This window comes from Poecile atricapillus, chromosome 1 (assembly GCF_030490865.1).
Source record: "Poecile atricapillus isolate bPoeAtr1 chromosome 1, bPoeAtr1.hap1, whole genome shotgun sequence".
Taxonomy (NCBI): domain Eukaryota; kingdom Metazoa; phylum Chordata; class Aves; order Passeriformes; family Paridae; genus Poecile; species Poecile atricapillus.
The window spans coordinates 18,107,370-18,131,585 of record NC_081249.1 but is presented as its reverse complement, the minus strand read 5'-3'; the positions used below and the strand labels follow the sequence as shown (position 1 = coordinate 18,131,585).

The 24,216-nt window shown below is 42.9% G+C and overlaps 1 protein-coding gene across 2 annotated transcripts in view; it reads right to left on the bottom strand.

The window, feature by feature from the left end:
• The window catches only part of GPM6B (glycoprotein M6B), a 106,152-nt gene extending 91,589 nt beyond the window's left edge, over positions 1-14,563 (bottom strand). The window contains exon 1 of one of the 2 annotated variants that reach the window (XM_058857758.1): positions 14,436-14,563. In XM_058857758.1, coding sequence (XP_058713741.1) covers positions 14,436-14,439 — 4 coding nt within the window. In that variant the 5' untranslated portion in view covers positions 14,440-14,563. The remainder of the gene's footprint in view (positions 1-14,435) is intronic. The other variant, XM_058857776.1, reaches the window with a different exon arrangement.
• Positions 14,564-24,216: the final 9,653 nt, after the last annotated feature.

Genomic DNA, 24,216 nt, shown 5'->3' with positions numbered 1-24,216 from the left:
GAAAAAAAAAGTAGATTTCCGTTCATCACCATGGAAGAAGGAAAATTTGAAGTAAGTACCAGCCACTAAATGCTCAGAAAACAAACAACAAACAAAAGCCTCCAAAATAATAGCAAGTCTTGTGATTTTTTTTTTCAGCATTTGAGGACTACAACAGACAATGGATGGATAGGAGCAGGAACCAAGAGCAAAGATTTTGCAGTGTTAAAGCACTAGGCATCTGCAGCTCTCTGAAGGACACTGATCCTTGCACAAAAAGCAAGGAGACAGCAAAGACATGCTCTCTAGAGAACATGAGACCCACAGCTAGTGGGAGTTAATGGTGTCTTGTAAAAATGTGATTCTTCAAAAAGGGATAAGGGACTGCCAAGTTTAGATATTATCAATGCTTAATCATTTTATAGGAGTGCAGAAAATTATGTTTAGTAACCTCTAATTTCTCATGTTTTCAAAAGATAAGTTAGAACTTCAAAGGAAGAATCGGGAAAATCAGAGCCAAAAACGATGTCTCTCTGTACAACTCATATTTGCTTTCCTTTCCAATTGTTCCCAAGCTGAGGGGATGTCCAATACGAGTCTTCAACCTAAGGATCAGTTTCATTTCACTGCAGAGACAAATCTTTCAGAGGAAAAAAAAAGGCAGCATAACACAATGTGCATGTCAAACATTTTTCTCCCAAGAAACATTTCAGTTTTTTGAGAGAAAGACCTTTCTAATACAAGTATCCTGCTTGTTTGGATCAAAAATAATCCTACTGGTTTTTGTTTATCTGCCAACATCAACTTTTTAAACACTGTAAAAACAAACAAATGGTGAAAAAAGAAGAATATTCACTCCATCACCAGAGCACAACCATGGTGGACCTTACCACACCACTGTACGGCACAGCAGAACAAGGCAGGAGCATCAGGGCATCCAGGCACTGTACCAGAGAAGAATTTGGGAAAACACTTTAGCAGCTGCCAATGGTTCCTGTCTGAAAGATGTCTTGGAAAACAAGCAGCACAGCTGTAATATGAGAGACCTTGAAACTGGCACTTTGTAGTTGTGACCTGATGGAAAGACAACCCGATGCAAAATGCTCCTATTCAAAAAATGTCTTTAATGCATTTTTTTATCAAAACTCCTGTTTACCTATTACCCAGCCAACAAAGAGGGCTTGAAGAAACCTTAAAATGGTGTCATCTACATATAAAGAAAAAATAGGCACATCATCCAGCTCATGGGAACTAAAACCACAAGCAAGGGACTTTGAGCCTTCAAACTGACGAAGCTTCCATGGTTTGAGATTAAAACTGTTGCACTCTTGCTTTTCTTGAATTTCCCACACACAGATATAAAAGGCAATGCCCTTAAAGCTCAGAGGACTTGGATTTATGCAGTAAACTCCAAGCAGCCCAATTATGTTAACTATTTTAGACACCCATGAGAAGAACAGCATTCAGGTCAGTTATGTGCACAGTTATCTTTTCACTCCCCATTTTCTACTCCCATAGTGCTGGCTTTCTGGAGATGGGACAGCCAGAGACCCTGTTGGCCACCAAGCCCTGCATCCTGTCAGAATCCCACCAAGGCTTGTGCTTTGTGTTAGCCAAGCCTTGGTCTCCTCCACAGACATGAGGGGTCTCATATAAACAGATACTACCCCAGTTACTGAGCTGATGGAATGGCAGGAAATGAATGATGTGGAAGAAAAGGGAAAGATTTAGCAAAGCTGAGTACTGCTTTAATAATCGTGCCCTAATTCAAACCAGGCTCCTCTAAAGCAGGTCAGGTTAATTTTAATTACTACGCAGGTTTTTTTTTTCTTGGCATAAGCCAAAGAGGTTCACATCAGAACCACAGGAACCACTTGGGAGGCAGGAAGCTGCTACACTTATCCTGTGAGTACCATGACCTGAATCAATTAGTATGCAGTGCTGCACATTTCCTTAAATCATCTCCAGTGCATACATTCCTGGTCTCACATCCAGGGTCACCATAGCTATGAGTGAAACAAAAGACGGTGGTGACGCTTGCTGGCAACTGCTGCCCTGCCTCTTCCACGTGTCTGCAGGGGAACACAGCTGCTGGAGCTAGCATTTGGGAAGGTATTTCCTTTAGCAAACTCCTACCATGCAAATGCAGGTAAGCCCACACACAGCTTCATCAAGAGACTAAAGAGTTAGCGTTCCCAAGCAAAACTGGAAATGAAAAAGTCTGCATGCCAGCATACGATTGAGTTAATGGGCAATTTAAGATGATGTGAACAGAGATTAAGTTTAGGTTACTACATGAACCCTGAGAGGAGAGAAGCTACACAGCCTAGGCAAAACACTGCCAGATTTCCACACTCTGCAGCTTGTGCCATAGCACATACAGGGGCATCCTCATTACCCTCTGATTTGAAGCCACCTACTCCACAGGGCTTGATGTAACCAAAGACTGTCAGCAGCCTCCACAAACACAAGTAGGACCCTTTTATACAATGTTACTGTTACATCTGAAGAAAGCAATTTCTGTTGTATTTCATTAATAAAACAAACAAACATATAAAACAACAAACAACAAAAATACACCAGGAGGAAAAAAAAAGCTTGTCTTTTTTCACACTAAGCCCAGAAAGGCCATATGAGCACCCTCCTCAAAAACCCTTCCAGAAAGGATCACAGATGTCCAAGCCATGGCCTAGACTTTGTCCTGCAGCCACAAAATCTCCTGATCATTCTAGTCTCCCACAGAAGGGACACTGACAGTGAGTACACAGATAAGAAGTTCTGGAATCCTGATTTCCTCCTCTCAAGCTTCATGTTTTGTATCATCAACTTCAGTGCTTAAGAGAAACACAGCTGCCTTGGCAGCTCTTGGTCATACTCAAGGAAGAAAGGCAGTTTCCAAGACAGTAAGTGCAAAAGCTCCTTAAAGCCATGATGACCTTAGAGGAAAGATCTTAAAGGAATTGCCAGTATCTCCTAGCAGGAAGCACTGGCACGGTACATACCAAGTGCTGTGGAAGGCCTGAGATGCAGGCTGTCAGCAGGGTGCTCTTCCTGGCTGTCCCCTTCAGGACAAAGCAGAGCACACAACAGCTGCCAAGCCTGATGGCTTTAAGTGTCACAGTTCCATCTTCTGTGTCTGCCACAGGAGAGCACAGGTTACTGCTACAAGTCCACTCATGATGTGGAAGTCACCTGCGTGCATAAAATGTCTCTGGCTATACTGAATGTCTCTGGGACCACATGCTAAGGCTCAGGATAAATTTAATTTTGGGATACTGCTGTGATATCAGTGATTTAGCCTGACACAAGAAAATAGTATTAAAATGGCAAACAAAGGCAAACTTAACAAGGCTAAGTGTAAGGTCCTGCACCTGAGTCAGGGCAGTCTCAACCATGCATACAGGCCAGACAATGAGTGGATTGAAAGCAGCTCTGCCAAGAATGACCTGAGGTGCTGGTGGATGAAAAATTGACTTTGAACCAGCAGTGTGCACTTGCAGCCCAGAAAGTCAACTGTACTCTGGGCTGAATCAAGAGCAGCATGGCCAGCAGGTTGAGGAAGGTAATTCTGCCCCTCTAGTCTGGCAGTGTGATACCCCCCCTGGAGCACTGCATCCAGCCCTGGGGTCCAGCATCCTCAGCACAGCATGGACATCAACCTTCTGGAGCAGGTCCCGAGGAGGTTACAAAGATTATCAGAGGACTGGAGCACCTCTCCTATGAAGACAGGCTGAGAGAGCTGGGGTTGCTCAGTTTGGATAAGAGAAGGTCTGGGGAGACCTTGTAGCACTTTCTAGTATCTGAAGGGAGCCTACAAAAAAGATGCAGAGGGACCTTTACCAAGGAGTGTAGTGATAGGGCATGGGGCAATGCTTTAAACTGAGAAGAGGGCAGATTTTGATTAGATAACTAGGATGAAATTCTTTACTGTGTGGGTGGTGAGACTCTGTAACAAGGTTCCCAAGGAAGTTGTGGAAGCTCCATCCCTGGAAGTGTTCAATGGCAGGCTGGATGGAGCTATGGTCTAGTGGAAGGTGTCCCTGCCCATGGCAGGGGAGTTGGAACTGAATAATTGTTAAGGCACCTTCCAATCTAAGCCATCCTACAATTCCATGATTTTTCTCCTATGTTTAAACTTGGATAGGGAGAATAAATCTCTCTCCACAGAGATCTAAGAACCACATGCAAATGCAAAGCACAAGTGTCAGAGCAATGAAACATATGTAACAAAAAGCTTGACATATTTTCTGAGTAAAGCAATAGAAAACACTTTATTTACAAGGTACAGGAGCCAACATAAGGGATGTTTCACACATGCAGAAGACAGACTACTGACCATGTGGGAAGTGGGCACAGCAGTCACGCTCACAAACACATATGGAAGGAAAAAGGCATGCTTCCCTCCTATTAATATCTACCAGTCTCTTCCCTAAAAAACAAGAGTTTTAAGGATCAAGTATTTTTAAAAGGATTACAATAGATAACTTAAACAAGCATGATGGTATTTTCTGAACTGATAATCTTGTATGATGGGAAAGAGCAAGGAGTGCTTCGGGAACTCACATTTTGGCTGGAGAACTGCTTTTCCCCTTCTGTGTCTTCTTATGAAGTCCACCATCCTGTTCTAGGAAGGGCACTCCCCAATATAGTACTCTCACTAAAAAGAAAATAACAAGCCACTCCCCTCCTCCCCACTCTGGTGGGAGACAAAAGGCAGAGATTATGGGTTGAGGTAAGAACAAGTTACTGAAAACAGTGAGGAGATAAGAAAATTAACAGTACCAGTAGTAACACTAACAAAAAAAAGTGTATAAAAAGAGGGTGATTTACAGGCAAATATGCTCACCAAGCCTGGGACAGCGAAAAACAATGGCAGACACGCTCCACATGCCACGCTTCCCCCATGCCCCGCAATCCATGCCCACGTTCCTCCCAGGTGTCCCTTAATTCCATTGCTGGCAGTGATGTGGGTGGTACAGAATAGCAACCCAGATACACCCACAGGGCTCCAGACTCTGCCCCCTCATGGCTGCTGTACAAGAAAATACTTCTGTCCTGGCCAAAACCAGGACATCTTCATCAGTCTCTTCTCAGGAGTTCTGCACAGGAAGCCCAGTTAGCAGGCCAGAGGAACAACTAATGAACAAAGACACTACACTTCCAAGTAACTGGCAGGGTTTCTTTGGGTTTTTTTTCAACAGAAACTCAGGTACTGTTTCCATTCTCATCCCTCGGTTAAACCCTAACAACTCTGTGACAAACAAGGAACATTTCTAATTTTCTAACCACTCTGAACATAATTCTTTCTAAGAGGGTAAGTAATCTTCAGAAAGTAGATAGTCATCCTAAAGCCATCATACTGACCAATTTTGCAGCTATCTCTACAGCCAAAAAATACCAGTGCTATCTAAGATCAACTAATCAAACATGAAACAAAGTATTTTTATCAACTAAATGTGTTTTTTAAGAGGGAGAAGGAACTAGTGCTGACTGTAACTACCCTGGCATTTTGCTGAACCTTTTTCTTTGCATGTTCTTATAGGAACAGAAGACTCAGTGTGCAGTAATTAACACAGTTATATGTCAGGTTTTAACAGCAGCTGGGACATTTCCATTAGCCTTGGCAACAACACTTAATCTTCCACATGTGCCATGCCTTTCTGTTACTGTGGAAATAGAAATCTAAGACTCCAACCTCCCTCCAGTAAAGCACTTAATTTTGCTTTAAGGAAGTGTCTCCTGACTTTCTGTTTATTTTGAAGCTGTTTCTTTTAAAGTCTCTCTGGTTTTCTGTCTCTAAGAGAGGTACATCACTTACTTGAAGTACAAGTCACAGTCACAGCTGCACTTGAATCACACGCGTGCAAAACCAGCAAGCACTTGTAGACGTCACATCATGGAGGAAGTCTTCAGTGGAGGATCAAATGCCAAGAATAAGGGGGGCAGGGAACTATCTACCCACACACCCCTGCCCTAAAATCCTAGTGGAAAACAGCCTAGAGGGAGGGAAGGACAAGGTTTGACCATGATATCTAGTACTTCCTCTCTGTGAGGATAATGGAAAGAGCCTAAAGCATTCTGGACAAGCTAGAAAGCTGATGGTAATGGGAAAACATTTAGCAGATTTTATGATGACAGCCATAGGAAACATAAAAAAAATCCAGAAATAAAGTTTTACAGGAATATAAAATAATTTTAATGAAATCTGCAGACTTCAAGGATGAAATCAATTGATTCTTGACTCACACTGCTACCTCATTTGTGTTTTGTTTCAGTTCCACCCACTCCTTGAATACCTACCTTCAGTCTGCCACAGTTACTTTAAATCAGCTTTTTCTGAGTCTTTTTACTCCTTCCTTGTTCTTTTTTTTTTTGCTTTCCTAAGGTTTCCACTGAGGAATAAGAGGAATTTAGTATGTGATAGATTACAACAATTTCTCAAGCATGGTGTTGCAAGAATATCAGAGGCAGATAACATGAAAAATGTTGAAGAATTTCAGGAGAAGGTTAAAGATTAAGTATCTATTGTAGGCTTCTCATAGATAAAGTTTGAGGAGAAAAACAGGTATTTTCAAACTGTTTAAAAATAATTTAAAGAGCGAAACAAAAAATTGCAGGCTAAGCCCAGCAAAAATTACTTATCTGGCTATTTTTCATTCCACATCATTATTTATTTAAGTCTCCAGACATAAGCTGAATTGGGGGATTTTCATCAGACAATTACCAAGCATGAGAAATCACCATTTCAATTTCAGCACAGAATGGGGGAAACATCTATGAAGTGAAGATATACATTGCACGAGGGAAATAATTACTAATGTGGGCTACATCAGTCACACATAGCAAAGCCCCCTCTGCACTGCATTCCTCGCATTAGCTTATGCAAAACTTTGGCTCAATGTAACTGTTATCAGCTTTAGTACCTAATAACTTCACTGGCTGGAGAGCAGGAAGTAACAGACCATGTACTGGATTCTGTTACATTCCCTTGACATGGCATGACAAATATCTCAGAGATTTCAAGGCTTTTGTACCTGTGCCCATCACAGAGCGTGAGCAGATGTTACATGAAGTGTTCTTGTTTTTACACCTTGCAAGTTGTGGGTTCTCCACAGATGTGCTGGAGCAAATCCCAGTGCTTGCACCAAAAGAACTCCAAATACTCCCACTAGACATCTCTATTTCCTCATGACTTTTTTTTAACGCACGCCTAAACAGCTCAAGAAAAGCATTTCATTTCCCACAAGGGAAGTTCCATGTGGCAAACTTATTTTCAGCTGTATACTTAACAAATACAAAATCTCATTTTATGCTTTTGTTTGGAAAAGTGCATGACATTTATGTCAACACGGTTTTGGTAACAAAAGCCTAAGTTTAGACACAAGTAGCAATCACTTAAAACCTTCCAAAAGTTATTCCTTCAAAAAAATAAAACAAAGAAAAAAGAAAACTATAAGGTACAGAAAACACAGAGAACAAGAAAATTAAAACTACTTTAGTAAAGAATTTATGAAAAAGTATTCAAGATCCAACCAGTACTCTGCACTAGCTCAGATTTGCAGTGTTTTTTGGCATTGTGTGTGCCAAGGACTCCATTCCAGAAATCCTTACAGAAAATTGCAGAACCGCGAACTTCAGAAATTTTAAAAAGAAGTCTAAGTTGATGAAAGCACTGTCTTATGTCATGAAACATTTGTGTCCATCAGAAAACACATATAAACCCATGGAATTAAAAAAAAAAGAAGAAAGTGTGAAATCTCTCTTGAGGAGATAGCTAAGACCCAAGAGCAGCCACACACCCAAGGGGGCTCCTACAGGGTGTCTGCAGGTGACTGCAGGCAAACAGAGCTCACCTGCACCCAGCAGCTTCACTGACACATACTCAGCATTAGGACTGAGAAGCCTCAATGAATTTGTTAGCATGCAAGCTGGCAAAAACACAGACTAAAGGGTGAACCCAGACACTGGAGAGTCCCAGCCGTGCCTTGCAGGCAGCATGAGGGAGTCAGATTCCTTCCCACTTAGCCATCAGTGGCAGGCTCCACTGCTCCAGCTCAGCAAAACAACCAATAAGTATACATTTCCAATATTGAGAAAACCAGTGCACTACTCAAAACATGATCCTCCTCTGGCTGAACTCCCATCATCTACTATGGGTTTGGATCTCCCCACCAGCTGCATTGTTAACACAAGGTGTCCTTTCTGTCTGTTGATCCACAAACCAGCACCTGGAAGGCAAGCCAGCTGCTTCCTTACTCCTTCCTGCACAAGTTATGCCCTGTTTGCCTTCAGTACAATCCAACTCTGATTTATGTATGGTTTACACCAGAGCAATTCTTGTATTTCCACTGCCACTGAAGGAGTGTATTCAAAGACAAGAGCTTTAGGCTGCAATATGCAACAATTGCTCTATACACTTAACTGACATTCAAAAAACCCCAAACAAAATTATGAAAGCTGTATCTTATACTGGATACTTCAAATGAGTTCAAGAAGTCCAGTCTTGCTCACGACCCAGGTCCCAGCTATTTTTGAACCACAGTCCTTTTCAACAGCTGCCCCCAGGCAAAAAAATAAAAAATAAAATTTAAAAAAAAAAAAAATCCCAAATATTAAAGTACAAACACATTTCTGAAAGCCCTTTCTTGTACATGTAACTTTAGTCTAAAATTTCCAAGTGTGACATGTGCACAACTATCAAAGAATAAAACAAACACACTCAAAAGTGATGCAGAGAAAAGCACTGAGGTTTGTACCTATCAATAGCTCTGTGGCTGGCACATCCTTCTGTTAATGAAACATAAACTCCATTCACATTTTGAAATTTACTGCCAGTCAAAGAGCTCCAAAACCAGGGAGAACAAAAGATGTTGAATTCTCATAATTCTTTGTGTTGCTTGTAAATGTTTCCCAAGCCACAACTACCATGCAAGCTTTTGAGCCTAAAACCCAAGAGACAAATAATTATGGAGAGGAAGACTGCCAAAGCACCAAGACAGAGCAGCAATAGAAAGCAACAAACAGCTAAGAATTAAGTGGTGCATAGGATGCTACCTATTTGTTACACTGAATGGTGACATCTCCATTGATGCTCACTGTCTTTATGGGGGTGGTGACAGGGTCTTGACTGGCACAGCCACCCCTGCACCAAAGCTGGCTCAAGTTCACACCTGCCTGCAGAATAAAGGCTGGGAAGGGATCAGGAGATGTGGATTCCTCTCTGGGTACTATCAAGCCAAGTTTGCTTCCTTTGGGCCATGAGCTACATTGCACATGACCTGGAAGAAGCCAGCTTGTGAGATGGATGTGATGGGCTCTGTTCTGCCCTTTGACCACTGTGGATATTGACCCAGTAATCCTCCCCGCACAGGACTCTGCACCTGTACAGAGAGAAGCTTGCAAGCTCAGCTGGGACCCAGCACTTTGATACAGCCATCTTTGATGTGCCACATGAGAACTAATCTATCTTTCCTTACATTTGCTCACACCAATGCAAACCCAGAGGCACTTGTACATAAATGGATTTTAAGGAGACAGCCAAAAGAACAGAAAGAATCTTGACTTCTCTCAAACCAATGCAGCCACAAGTATGCATAAGCGAACCCTGGAAAATGAGCTCCCAAATGTCCCACCACATGCCTCACCAGACTGGAACCCCAGTGCCAGTGTGGGTTGCCATGTGCTCCATCATCTTCCACTACATTAACAGTGCGGGGCCATGAAGAGGATGAATTTTTTACAGGTGGGCTCAAGGAAGGCAGCTCCCGTGGCTCTGTGCGAGCTCTCGGCACCTCAGCGAAGGTGTGCACAGAGGAGCTGTGCTGCCTGGGCAGGTGCAGGGCAGGCACTCATGGGGACCAGGTGTGTGCATGTCTGAGGAAAGGCAAAGGGCACACACATGGCTGGGGTGCCTGTGGGGAGGTCAAACAGAAGAGAAATCCATCAGTGAGAAGAGCCGCCGTTGTGGAGAGTGAAGCAACGCAACAACACACAGCAGTTCCCTCAGCAAATACTTCACTTCAGTGAAATTTCACTGTTCTCCCACTTTTGAAAAGACAACATCATGTTTCTATCCAAAAACTATCAGTGGAAATAGAATAAGAGGAGTTATTTTGCATCTGGCTTCAACAACTGTGTATTTTTGAGAAGAGAGAAATCCTCACTAATGAATTGCTCAATGTGATACTGCTGCATGATGAAAAAAAAGAGATAACTGGAAGTGGGCTTCACTGGGTTTGGTTTCAAATTTTCTTTCATCTTATCCTGAAATGGACTCTGGACTTACTTTTTTAGATAAAGACTTTAGATATTACTAAATATTGTTCAGAGAAGTCCCTGAATGCTCCTTCCCTGGAAGTGTTCAAGGTCAGGCTAGGCAGGGCTTTGAGCAAGTGAAAAGACGTCCCTGCACATAGAAGAGGGGTTAGATTATTGATCTTTAAAGGTCAAAACAAAATATATGATTAGAAAACACCTGGAGACTTCAACTGGTTTTAAAAATTGTATAAATACTCTGAAAAAGACAAGCAATCAGGCACTAACAGTTCAGACCTCCCAGAAAGGCAATCTATCATCCACTATGTATTTCTGAAATGTAACAACTCAAGATCTAGAAGACATAGAATTAACACACAGGACAGAAGATATCCCGTATTACAGAACCACACACTTATAGAGAGGATGAGGAAGAACCTCTAAATATAGTGAAAACACAAATTGTTTAAGATACCAGGAATATCTGAAATGCACAACATTTTCTCCTCCACCTCCTTCTCAGACAAGAAGGATTACAGTGAGAAGGCAAATGAAGTACCCAGCACAAACAGGTGCTGCGGAGACAGAGGAAGGGCAGCAGTATAAAATTTTGTATTTCACAGGTCTTATAAGAAGATAAATTGAATATAAGTTTCTTTTCTTTTAATGGGGTTAAATATGTTTAAGAGGTGTACAATTTAAGAAAATATGGACTATAATATTTGAAAATTGAAATCCAGCCATCCTTAGTGACCAAAGCTAATCCGATTTTACTATTAATGTTAGACACAAAAGATTTCAGCTCCTACCTGAATGAAGTGTACAGCTGAATAGAAAGAAAGAATTATTCTCTTTCAGGATTTGCCCACAGCTGTTTATAAGAAGAAAGCCTGGTTTAGGGAATATTTGAACCTACTTCAGACACACTTCATCTAAAAGCGAGGACCATTTCTCTGGATAGCAACAGCCCCTAAGCTGGAACTCCTGAAGATAATGCCTACAAGAAAGGGATGGTCTGCTCTGGGATGCAGGGAGGAACTACATGTACACAGAAGCAAGTTCTGCTGATGGAGCTGGATGTGCTGGAAAAGGTGTGAAGGACAGGAGATGGCCCCAGTGTCATACCTCTGGGAATTCCCAGGCCTTTAGTCTCCACAAGACAGCAGTTCCTGCACTGGGGCTTCAGAGAAATGGGACTAGAACCCACATAAAGACAGGCATCATTCCATCCTCTGCAGACAATGTTCTCCTCAATATCTCTTTCCAAAAATCTCACCAACTCAAATATCATATATGTACCCACCGCTATTTTTTTTTTTAATAAAAAGCAGTAGTTTGGAAAGTACAAAGAAGAAAAGGTGTAAAATTACAAAAACACACAGTTCCCAAGAAATAATGTTGTATCATGCTTTTCAAACTTCTAGGAACCAAAACTTTTCACTTTTTTTTTTTTTTTTTTGTTCATTTCGTAAAATAACAGCCCCCCTCCCCACTTTCTAAGTGAAACACTATGTTTTAGAGAGTGTGTGCCACAATGTAAGATGCCCATGGGTGAGACTTCTCACAGGAGATACACAAAGCAATGCTCTGGTCATTACTGAGGACCCTCCATCCAGCCAGTGCAAACCCTAGCTGATGTTGAAAATAGGATGCTCAATTTTCAGAAGTGCTGAGGAAGTCAAAAGCCCAAAGAACAATGGCTGCAGAGGGCTCTCAGCCTCCAAAAAGGAAAACAAAAAACAGTCTGGGTAAGCCAGTCCTACACAAAAGTTTAGTGTGAGCAAGGACCACTCGAACTGTCTTAATGAGAAGCAGTCTAACACACCCCTGCCATCAGATGAAGAAGCTCAATAACAGCACTGGGGCTCCACACAAGGACTGGTGAGACAATCCCATCAGCCTCAGTCTACCTAATGCCAAGGCAACAGTTATGCAATGACAGAAACAAAACATTGTATTCATGGGGGACTGGACTGCCAGCTGACAAAGGCTTCTTTTTGAAGTACTTCATATGAAATTTCTGCTCCAAGTCCCCTCTCCTGACTGACCAAACTGCCATTAACTCAGACACAGCTTGGTCATCCAACAATGCTTCTAAGCAAAGAACTCGGTAGACCTTGGAATTTTGCGTTGTCATTATCATCATTATGAGCAAAATGTTCAAGAAAAGTTTTCTTGTCTTCACTCCCCTTTTCTCAACTGCTACATTCAGGACAACACATTCTACATGGACATAAATTATATATTTCACACACTGTAGCAGACCCACAATGTGCAAGACTAACTTTAGTGCTTTTCTAAGATTTTAGTACTGAAATTAAGATGGCCTTCTCCTTAAGGTGAATCACTGACGAAGATTTAAATCAGTGTTTTGATTTCAAATTGCCAGCAACTTAATTCACTGACGGAAAACCATTTTCACACACTTAGCAGCAAAGACATTTAAGAACAATTTCACATGGAAATCAATACTTTCAGGAAGACAGCAAAAACATTTCTTTCTATCCCTCTTCATTCCCCATTCCAAGATTTATCAACCCATTTATTAATCCTATGGGACATCAACCCATGCCATTAAAAGTGTAAGTTAAGAGGAAGATAGTAAGATACAGATAAGAAGAGAGGCTGCACATTTTGCAGCTTCATTTAATATCAAAAGCTCGCACAGGAAAAGAATAATCTGAAAAATGAGTATCAGAATATGGACACAAAAAATAAGCTTTTTGATGCTGCTAATACAGCTCGTTGGTTTGTTTCAACCACCAGAGCCTGCTGAAGCTAAAGAAATCAGTACTTTACTGTGCACTAAAGGGGGTGTAGAAAACTTACAAAAAGATTAGTAAAAAGACACTAATACTAGAGGAGTCTGATCTCTACTAAGCTAGGGAACAAAACACTTAATAAGCATTTAGAAATTAGGGAATTAGGTGATGCGAATTAATTTAACAAAGTAGCAACCATAGGAATTCTGTCAGCTTCCTTTAGCTTTGGCTGAGTAATTAATTTTTTTTCTTCTTAATTAAAACCAGAGAGAGAGTGTGCCAGCATCAGTATGTGCATATTAACACTCGGGCACGCACTGATAGCTCTGCTTTAGGAGTTGCAACCTCTAAGCAGTGATATGCCAGTGGCGAACCAGACCAAAGATATAGCTGTATTTTTCTATCTTTTCTTTTTTCAAACCTCCTAATTTTCATTACTGCTTAATTAATTTGGATGTATTGTTGGTTGAAAGAGAGCTCGCGGGAAGCAGCCCATATACTAAAAGTCCCATGCTGAAAGGATGGGAATGGTGAAGGTGGGTGCTGATTGCCGACCCATGTGCACTACGAATCTCTTCCTCCCTAGGGCCCCATTTCTGCTCCTGTTCACACACTCACGCAAGCGCTACCCTCCCCATAAGTTTGGGAACAGAAGTCACAACTTTCCACCCACACCCACCTCCCTCCACCGCTGCAGAGCGAACAGCGCACCGCGTTATCCCAGTGGCCCGCAGGATTCCCTAGCGCTCACACCTACATGCATCACGCCTGGCACACGGGAGTACTCGGCGCTGCCCATCTCCAGAGGCACCTCCGCTCTCCTCCCCGTGTCCCGAGGCTATCCCCCCTCTCCCGACCGAACTTCCCACCGCGGCGAAAGCTGAGCCGCACCTCTGGGGACGCGGCTCTGGTGAAGAGGGGCTGCGCGCCCCCGCCCCGCCGTACCCCGAGGGGGAGCCGGGCGAGACCGAGCGAGTCCCCAGCGCCGGGCGGCGGCACCGAGCCCCGCGGAGAGCCCCGGGGCCGCCCCCGACCCCCGAGTGCGCCTCTTCCTCGGCTTTTGAGGGATGGACCGCGGGATGGACAACCGCCTCCGAAACTACATTCCGCATTCTGCATTATTGTTATCATCATCACCACCCACATCAATGATTTATCTCCAGAGGAAGGGAGCGCTCTGCAGCCTGCGAGCACGGTCCCGTTGTCCCGCCGGACAGGGTGTCCCTGTGCCCGCTCCCGCTCCCTGCGCGGAGTTTCTGAGGCAGCGGCGCCGAGCGAGGCGGGCGGAGGGGCGGCCGCTCCCCCTCCCCGCGCTGCCGGGGCGCTCAACAGGCGGCTGCCGCCCGCCGGGGCTGCCCCGCACCTGCCCCCGCTCCCAGCCTCCCCACGGCTCCCCCGCGGCCCCGGGGCGCGGGCTCTGCCGCAGCCGCGCTCGCTTACCCATGGCTGGCTCGCGTGGTCCGGGCGGTGCGGGGGGCGCAGGGCAGGGGCTGGCTGTGCCGTGCCGGGCTGTGCCGTGCCGGGTGAGCGGGCTGGCGGACGGCAGCGGCCGCAGCTGTGGCACTGGCGGGCTGGGCTGGGCTGGCCTGCGGCGGGAGCGGCGGGAGCTAGGGGCGGGGGCGCCGGCAGGGGCGGGAGCGAGGGGCGGCCCGGCCCGGCCCGGGCGCGCGGGGCAGGGGGCACAGCGCCCCCCCGCGGCCGCCGCCGCCTGCCGCGGGTTCGCGCTCGCCCCGTGCCCGCCTCCCGCAGGAGCGGGACAAGGGACAAGGGACAAGGGACAAGGGACAAGGGACAAGGGACAAGGGACAAGGGACAAGGGACAAGGGACAAGGGACAAGGGACAAGGCTCGTCCGCAGGGGCTCCAGGGACGGGCGGCCGCGGCCAGGCAGGAGCCTTGACCCTCTCGCCCGGGCAACCTTGGCAACCTGAGCTGCGGGCGCCCTTGACCTTCAGAGGCACCTGCCCTTTATGTTTCTCTGTGAAAATGGCAAGGGCACTATGTGCTCATACACGACATCATTTCATTACTGTCCATACCCGTGCTCAGCAATGTTATTCTTATCTTCACAGCCCCTTCTGAAGCTTCTCACGCCTCTTGCCAGCGTCACACGGCACTGCGGGAGCGGCGTTCCAGCCACCGCCGTGCATGCCGGTGCTCGCAGGGACTTTGTCATTCCTTAAGCACCGTGAGGAATGTGTCTTGGCTTTGGGAAAATTCGGTGAACGGGACCGGGAAGTAACAGACTGGGGAGTCCGGGCGCATATGGGTGCATCTCCTTTAGGAGATTACCACTAGCCCCTTCCCCATACCTAGACATGTTGGAGGTAAATGACAGTGTCACACAGGAGTGATCCTTCACAGACACTGAAGACAGGGACGGGAGAGAGTGGCAAAGTCACTTTTTCAGTTTAGATGCCTTCCTGAATTGGAGTTTTACCATTAGAGCAGTTTGATTGCTTCAGTTGCAAAGGCCAGTGCTTTAGACAGAATAAGTGCATCTACAGTGACTAATATCAATCAGATTGTGCTGATTTACATTAACTGGGTACTTGGCATGCATTTCCTTTGTCTTTGCCACAATAATACTACACTAATTTTCTCTTATTTATGGGCAGTGTAAGGATATATTTCATTTCCTCCTATGATCATTAACACATTAATTTATTCAATTATGTAACTATATTTTTCACCTCAAATTGAGATCGATTACTTAAGAATGTATTAATAACATTCAAAGGCAAAAGAGTGACAGAAGTGTGAACACTAATTTTCAGGAAAATTAGTTCGTACTTTTTGGAAATTCGGCCCCTGTTCCCAAAATAGTGTGTGCACTCATTATAAAGTTGCAATGTTAATGTGTGGTTTCTTTTCCATTAACATAAAAATCACAGTCTCCTGGGCCAAAATGAGCTGAGGCTTTTGCATTGATTAATGAACATATATGTTTTTCCAGGAAGGTCTGTGGGCTCAACACCATGCAAGCACCACAGGATCAGGGAGTAAATGCCTCTCTTCTAACAGGCAATAAGTGGATTGATGGAGTAAGCCATTTTATAAAGGTAGAAAAAAAAAAAAATCATAGCTAAGCTGATCACTAGCAAGCTGCTTCCAGACCTCCCTGGGAATTAAAGTAGATGAGCTATGCACCTTTGAAAAATTAGATTAATTATGGAAGTAGCACATGACCCTTAACTAGAGTGGCACTAAATAGCACTGAAATATGGCAGGAACAAAATGCAAATGGTAAGAGCATCCCACTGTGTGCAGCACTATGTGCTGGTGAAGGTATAAGTTAATTTTCTTTTTAAAAATAAAAATTAGTTGAAATGTATATTATTTTAAGTTCCTACAGCATACTGCTTGATTTATAATAGAATCAGCTGAAAAATGTCCCGTAATTCTGACTGTACTCACATTTATAGGTAACTTTGCATCATTGAAATCCATAGAATGAGTTCTTCAAGGGAAGTTGGTCAGTGCTGTCCAGACTGGGTTTACACACACTGAAGTATGAGGCAGATATTCGTAAAGGAGTGCAAAAGAAGTTGTCCATATCAACACATTTGCAGTGAGAGGAGGGACTCACTTTCTGCCATTCTCACAAATGCTGGTAATTTTTCTCTCCAAAGGATAAAACAAAGAACAGCTGTCCAAATATTGGTTATGGCTCAGCAGTCAGTGGGGATTTCCACTCACAGAGGTACCAAGTCTCTGATAAGTGAAGAGAGAAGTTGACAAAAGTTTTGGTTCCTGTCCTAGTTTGTCCTTAAACAAAACTACATTGTAACATTCAATTGAGGCCAAAAAGATAGGAATATTTGAAATTTTAGGAATAGAGACTAATGGATTTCAGAACCAAGATGTCTGGAGAAACAGGTATTTCCCTTTTTGGGAAAGGCTTATGACTGGATTCTGGTCCATGCTCTTGCTCTTGTATCTAGCACACAATGTAAAGGAGAAAGGCTGAAGTGTGCAGCATGTCAGCAAGTCTCTGTATTTGAATGGCTCCTTGGGTGCTATCACTGGTAGCTGTAAGGAAGGGCTAAAGACCTGCTGTAAATTATGCCAGAAGCCAGACTGATCCAAACAATCTCTTCATCAAGGGATTATAAAATGAGTGTTGCATATTTGCTCTACAAAAGAGAAAGCGAAGGTTAGAATTCTGCATTGATTAATGTAATTTGTCTACACTGGGTGCTTAAAACTTTTTCCATAGTTTAGGTGATCGGCAAATATTTTTCTATGTGCAGTTACCCTAATACTAAATCATGGTACCAGGTGTTTCAAGAGACACCTTCACTCCCTGTAGCAATATGCTTGGATTACCTCCTAACCTCTTCTGGAGCAGTATGTTCCTCTCTGGAGATGTTTTAAGGGGGCCATTTGATGTTCAGAAGAAAATTTAACTTCAGTTTCAATATTAGTCAAGAAGAGGCAAGATGGGATGTAGGCATCTCACTAGTTGTAACCAAGGGCATGGCATCAGTATGAAATATCATATTTTACTGTATTTGACCATTTCCAGCAATTAGTGGTGAAACAGGTTTCTAGATTAAGGGAAGGCTCATTGCATATAATTATTTTTTTGTTGTTTTAGTTTACCAGACTCCATCTGTTTCTCCACTTCTTCACTGCAGAACATCGTAGCTCTAAAACAAATCCCTTTTTTTAGGATGGAATGGTGTGATAGCTGCCGCTACCTGTTTGTTCGTCTCTCTTTTCCACTCCCACTCTTTCCTCTTTTCAGGCTGTCTAACTAGACAGATTGCCCCAGGTAGGAAACCTCCCCAGTTAAAAACAGAATCAAAGGCAGTGTGTTTCCACTTAATGTTTTAGCTTTGACTAAACATTCTGGTGCATTAAAGACAGTGGTTTAATAAAAATATGTGCTAAAGGGTTGTGTGTTTCAGTGGGTTCTCAGCTCCCACATCAGCTGTATGCCATGGCTCTCTCTGCTAACAGTGAAGCTAATGGTTAATCATGATATTCCTTCATCTGACTGCTACACAGGCAGTGTCAGTGGGTACCAGTCATGGCCACTTTCCAGAGGATTAGAGTGAGTGTACGGAGTGCTACTCCATTTTTGCTTTTGCAAAAATCCTGCAAATTTCCAAAACCCTATAAAATCAGGGACCATAAAACACCCTCCTTTTGAATGTTAACATGGATGTATTTTAGCTTTAAGGAAATGAGAAGTGATAAGAACTGGTTTTAGTTGCAGTGAGTGTTCTCTGAGACCTTTCTCAAGGGGAGTTCAGCCATTCTCTCTGTATTGAGCTTCTGTGATTCCATGTACAGTTGAGGCATACTGTGGTTTTTCTCTCCCATCTGATCTTCTCTTCACAGAGGCTGTGGATGTTGAAGAGGAGTAAGGTGACAACTGGATCCCTTTGTACACTTTATATTTGTGTGTAAAGAAGAGGTGACCTGTGTGGTCACATCTCAGCATCTCAGGGTAGATCAAGGGGCATGACTCATGCTCTCCTGTCTTCTGTACCTGTTACGTGAGGCTGATCCACTTTAGACTCCAACTGCTGCTACCAGGCCACTTTTTAGTGCTCACTGAAGAGAGCTGTTTGCAAAGTTCATCCAGCAAAATGCTGAACAAAATGGTTCAGATCTTTGCCACTTTTTAGTCTGGGGGAAAAGAGAGAAAGGGAAAGAGAAAAAATGAGAAGTAATTTGATATGGTTTAGCCAACATGTAGCTACTCCTCCTGGAATTTAACATTCAGGTATGATAGTATAAGACATAAATAGTTTTCAAAATTAAAATGCTTCTTATTACCAAGTAGGTCACATTTCCAACAACCGTTTCGCAATATGTAAATATAAACAGTGATTGCTTTGAAAAATATATAATTATATATTTGACAAAATGCATATTTTTTTCCCAATGCAGCACAGTTAATTTTATCTGAAAATTAGTGATTACCATTTTGGTGTTAATTATGGAGTACTAAATACATCTTCAGTGTTAACAGATAGACTCATCTCTGTTTCAGATATCGCTTGTGGAACTCACTTGTGGAATTAACAGTGTTGCTTTGTGATTTTAGAGACACAAAAATAAAATTAGGAGATATCATTGGAAAGGAAGGATTAATATATTGATTAGGACCTCTGCTTTTACTTAGGCCTATATTATGGACTTTGCCCTAAGCACAGAATTTTTCACTTATATGCATGGATATTCTGTGAGCCTCCCTGAGAGATCCACATCTGAGGGGAACCAGAGGGAAGGGGAAGATCATGGTGTGTATATATATATATATATATATGTTTTTATTCTGGATACATGCACTTGCTTCTGTGCCTTTCTCTGTCTGCATTCCACAGATATAACACACACCTGGTAGGGAATGGTGTAGGAAATAACATGTGGTGTAAGAGAGCATGAGTGGTTTCAGTAAAGTATTACATAGAGCGGAAAGCTTACAAGTGAAAGAGTACACCAACAATCTGAAAACAGACGAGTGTTACACAGAAAAAAACAAAACAAGTGGATACAACCTTTCCTTTTATGTGCAGCTCATCTCATTTTATACTCCTGAACAGATCTGTGAAATGTAGAAATGCTGACATTTTCTCCAAGTGAGAGAGAGAAAAGTCTTACCTCCTGCTATGTGAATCATGATACAATAATCCTATGAAGGCATTCTTCCACATACCTCATTCTAAAATGTTTGGGCTCAAAAATTCATTTGAGATTGATCAGAGATGATGACTTCAGTCTAGAAGGCTTGGATATAAACACTAACTGAAGTGCTTTGCTAATTTCCTATTGTGAGGTATGATCATGTGGGCTGGAGAGGCCAGCCTAGGGTCTTTAGGAGGAGTTGACTTAAATGTATGGCTTATCCAACATTTTCATTAGTACCACTGGGGAGATTTGAATGTGGAATAATTTGCGAATGAAGAAACCAAAGAGGGGCAAAATGCATACCCAAGGAGCATTAGTATTCAACTTCAGAGCAATCTCTGTGTGAGCATATATGCACTCATTGCAATATTCTGAAAATAATTGCATACATATGTATGTTAGCCCCACCCTCCAGCGGCATCAATAGGTTTAACCTCAGTTTTCTGTTGCACTGCAAATTAAGGGAAAAGACTTTATTTTGAGAGTGTTGAACACATGGCTGCCATCCAACAACTTCAGCATGGCAACCTCCCAAGAAAGCGCTCCAAGGCAGCCTAATCAGGACAGAATTCCTGGCAAAGTATGTTTTGAGACAAGGCTCTCTCTCTTTTGCCAAAGTAGAAAACTCCTTTGATGGCAGGCACATAGAGCATTTAAGAACATTCTCAGGTGCCATTTTTGCAAACTGAAAAATCAAACTCAAAAAACTGGGGAGGAAAATTGCAGAAGTCATTTTAACACTTTTCCTGCTCTAGTTGGGCAATGGAGACTAAGAAACAGCCAGCTGATTTCACTTTAGTTCTCATTTTTTCACTTCTGTCAATAGGTACAAGCTCATAACCGATTACAGAAGGTTTTAATGCTGCTCTGTAAACATGAATGGTGCCTTAAACTGTATCACAAAGCTGAGTTAAATTCTGTCCTAAAGGGCCACTCAGCTTTAGTGTTCTGCTAAGAAACATTCCAAAATGCTAGTTTGGGTTTTGTGCTGGGATTTTCCCTCCCCACACACAGTATGTTTTATTGCTTCTGTACTGCTCTTCCTGCTTTGCACACTCCAGTTCTGGCGAGTGGCTATACCCAGAGCTGTGGTTTGTGGCAAAAATGTGATGTGTTGAAGGAAAGATGGGGAATTAGCCCATTAGCCAGCAATAATGTAACATCCTCGGTGTGCCCACAGTGCCAACAGGCTGCAGAGGATGGGTGTCCTGGGCTGTGGGAGCTACAGGAGCTGGCATAGCCCTTCAGGTTTTTCACTGGCTCTAACAGTGAAACAGAAGCGGCTCTAAGACACAACGTCCTCCATCAGCTCTGTGAGATGTGGTTTTGGGAGGAAGGTGTGGCTTCAGATTTGCTGACATCATGGAAATGCTTCACCTCCTTCTGACTTCACAGAAAGCCAAACACATTAGACCTGCCAGAAATGTGACACTCAGGAGTAAAAAAGCTCAACCCACTCTGGTCAGATGAGTGACAGGCCTCCCAGAAAGCCCAACCTGATAAATGCAGCTGAGGAGCTTGAAAAATAACAAGATGACATTATGATATTAATTTTGAGTTTGGAAGATTAATATAAATTTTCATTCCCTAGACTAATAAACCTGGTGATTTTTTCCTAAAAGAAATCCAAACATTTATTCTAAACAAGAGCATTTTCCTCCTATTTTCAGTACAGACAGCTAATTTTTGCAAATGCACAAGTACATGATTAAAACATAAAAGCAGAACACAGTAGTCACTCATATGTTTCCATTCTTCAATTAGAAAAGATAAAAAAAGTAAATGACAGTGTCAAGCATCTTACACTGGTAATAATTTTATCTTCCTTTATACCATACGTAAGATAGATAGGAGTGCCTGTATTTTTCAAATAAAGAACACTTTTTTAAGACTCTTGTTATTTGATTCTTGTTCTCCTGGATATCATGTTCAGAAAATAGAAAAATAATATTCCAAGTGAGGAATGTAATAAAACTTTTTATCAAAACTATATTAAACAAGTTATACTGTCATAGGTGAATCTAGATTCTTACTTTTTGTACTTTTTTTTTTAAAAATAAAGTTCAGGCTGAACATGAGTGTTTTGTAACTGCCAGATAGCCTAGAACATTAATTCTGCCATCCAATATTCCAAGGAAATAGCTTGTGTGTAAAATATGAAAGGGCTACAGGCAAACCAAACATCACAAGAACCTGGCAGACAAAATCACCCAAGGCCATTAAAGAAGCTACAGAAGCTGCAGCTTGTAAAATTATTCCCAAGAGACAACATTACTTCTAACACCCACTGGGCTGTTAGAAGTGACACTCTTTGAAGTCCACCTTGAAAAGGAAGCAGAAGTGCATGCCCAGGCCTTGAAATAGTGGGTAAGAGCTCATGCATATGAAGTATCAACAAAGTGATGCTGTGATGAGCTCAGAGGGGACTGCCCAGAGCCCTGGTGGTAGATGATGTGCAGGAGGAACCAGAGACAACAGCGACCAGAGGTTATCAGAGCATTTCCTGCAGTTTTGTAGGAGAACAGAGGTTGAGACAGAAGTAAATGAGCCTGGCAGGCTGGCAATTAAGGGAACAAGCCAAGCAGGAACCAGGGAAAGGTACAGAGAGGGAGGCAAAGCTCTGCAGACAAGCCCACTGAGGGAAATAGGAAGTGATGAGCAAAAGAGGAGACAATGTATTTCTAAAATAGGAAAAAAACGGTCCTACTACAGCAATTTTCTAAGGCACCAGGTGCTGCTCTATCTAAACTTACATCTAGACACATCTCTGATGCAACTGGGTAGTTTGGCTCATGTCCTTTCTTTCCTGTGACTCCAACAGGTTTTGAACCCTACTGTTACAGACTTTCAGGTCGAAAAATTCCAGTGGTTAAGTTAGAAATCTGTAGTCATTAGAATAATGGGAGATCCCTAGAGAGAGCCAACACTGCTATGCAGAAAATTTATTAGCAGCAAGAACAGAGGCCTGTATCAGCACTTTACTGGTGGATAAATCAGTGGGTTTGCTAATGATGTTTCGGTTCTCTTGATTGAATTGGATTTGTAAGAGAAATGCAGCTGCAGACTGAATTGCTTTATATGACAAGAGAATAATGAATAGCCAATCCTGAACACCCAGGGTTTCTGTATATATGGGATAATTTAGCTTCCGTTCTTGTTATTATTTTATATGCAAATGAAATTATCAATGCCTTTATATAATAACTTCCTGGATCACATTTATTCTTGAGCTTTTGCCTTTTTGTGTGCAAGAGAAATTTCTTTCCCTCATTTTAGCCAGGGTTTAATACTAAATCCAGCTCCTGCTGGAGCTTGTGGGAGTTTTATTGTGTTATAGATATGACCTATCCAGAGGACACTGAAAGTGAACAGAAAGTATTGAAACTGCCTGTGGTTATGAGGGTGCTGTTATTTATTTGGAGATAGGGCCCATTACCTTATGCTATTTTCTGCATGTTACATATACTGCGTTTTGCATATTTGATGTTTACTTAACACTCGTATCAGGTTCTTTTAACAATGGTGTTTCAGAGATGGTCTGGCTAAGTGCCCTCATCTGCCTCTTTCTAGGTTGTTCTCTGGAGTTCCAGCCAGTCAGTCTTTATGTGTTTTAAGCTCTAAATAGGCTACTGCTCCCACTCTGAAGGATCACGCCAAACTGAACCAATGCCTGCTGGAAAAGTAAAAAACGGGATGCCAGCTGGCCAAGAGGACTGAAAAGAGAGAAAAAAGAGATAAAATCATTCTTACATTGAGAAACTGCCTTAGCAAGGTCCTCGTCTGCTGGTTAGGAATAAATCACAGTTGCCTGGTTGGTCTTCCAAATGGCTGAGCTCCCAAGTTACAGTTACTCCTTGCCCTTGGAGGTGCAGTTGACTGAGATGTACTGTTGAAGCACATAAATTTAACAGATGGATTGTGAAGACCAGGCACTGTATCCAGCAATTGTTTCTCCCACTAGAGGAAAGTCTTACAAAAGCTTTCCCTGGTGTTCAACAGAATCGTGGTGGTTCATTGCACTGCAACTTTAGAAAGGTTTTGGCTGATTGGCTGCAGGAGGAAGAAACTGGCAGTGACACAATTCCCACCACTTGCACATCAGTGGGGAAATTTTCTTTTAGCTAGGGAAAGAGGAGAGAATAATCTACCCACTGACGGGTCAGGGGCAATGCTGTGGGAAGGGTCTTGGTGCTTTCTGCTTTCAGTGTTAATGGTGCCAGAGGCACTGACCAGAAAATCTGGTCAACTCCATTAGTCCTTCTCATGTACTCTGCTGGCAACTGAGTGTCCAGGCAACAGTTTTTGCCCTCCCTGCATGAGACAGACAGGAGCGTAGGAACTGAGAGAGCATCTCCAGGCTACACAACAGCGTGTGCTGGGGTAGAAGGACACAGTCAAGAAGGAGTCTTTGTGAAAAAGAACACGAAGGAGCAAGAAGAGAGGTGTGCTGAAAAGAACTGAGGCAACGAGAAGCCCAGGAAAGTGCTCAGCTAGATTCTTGTAGATAAAGAGCATTACAGATGTGGCCAGAAAAATGCATTACAGTGCACAGTCATTTCATTCCAGGTAGCTTCATG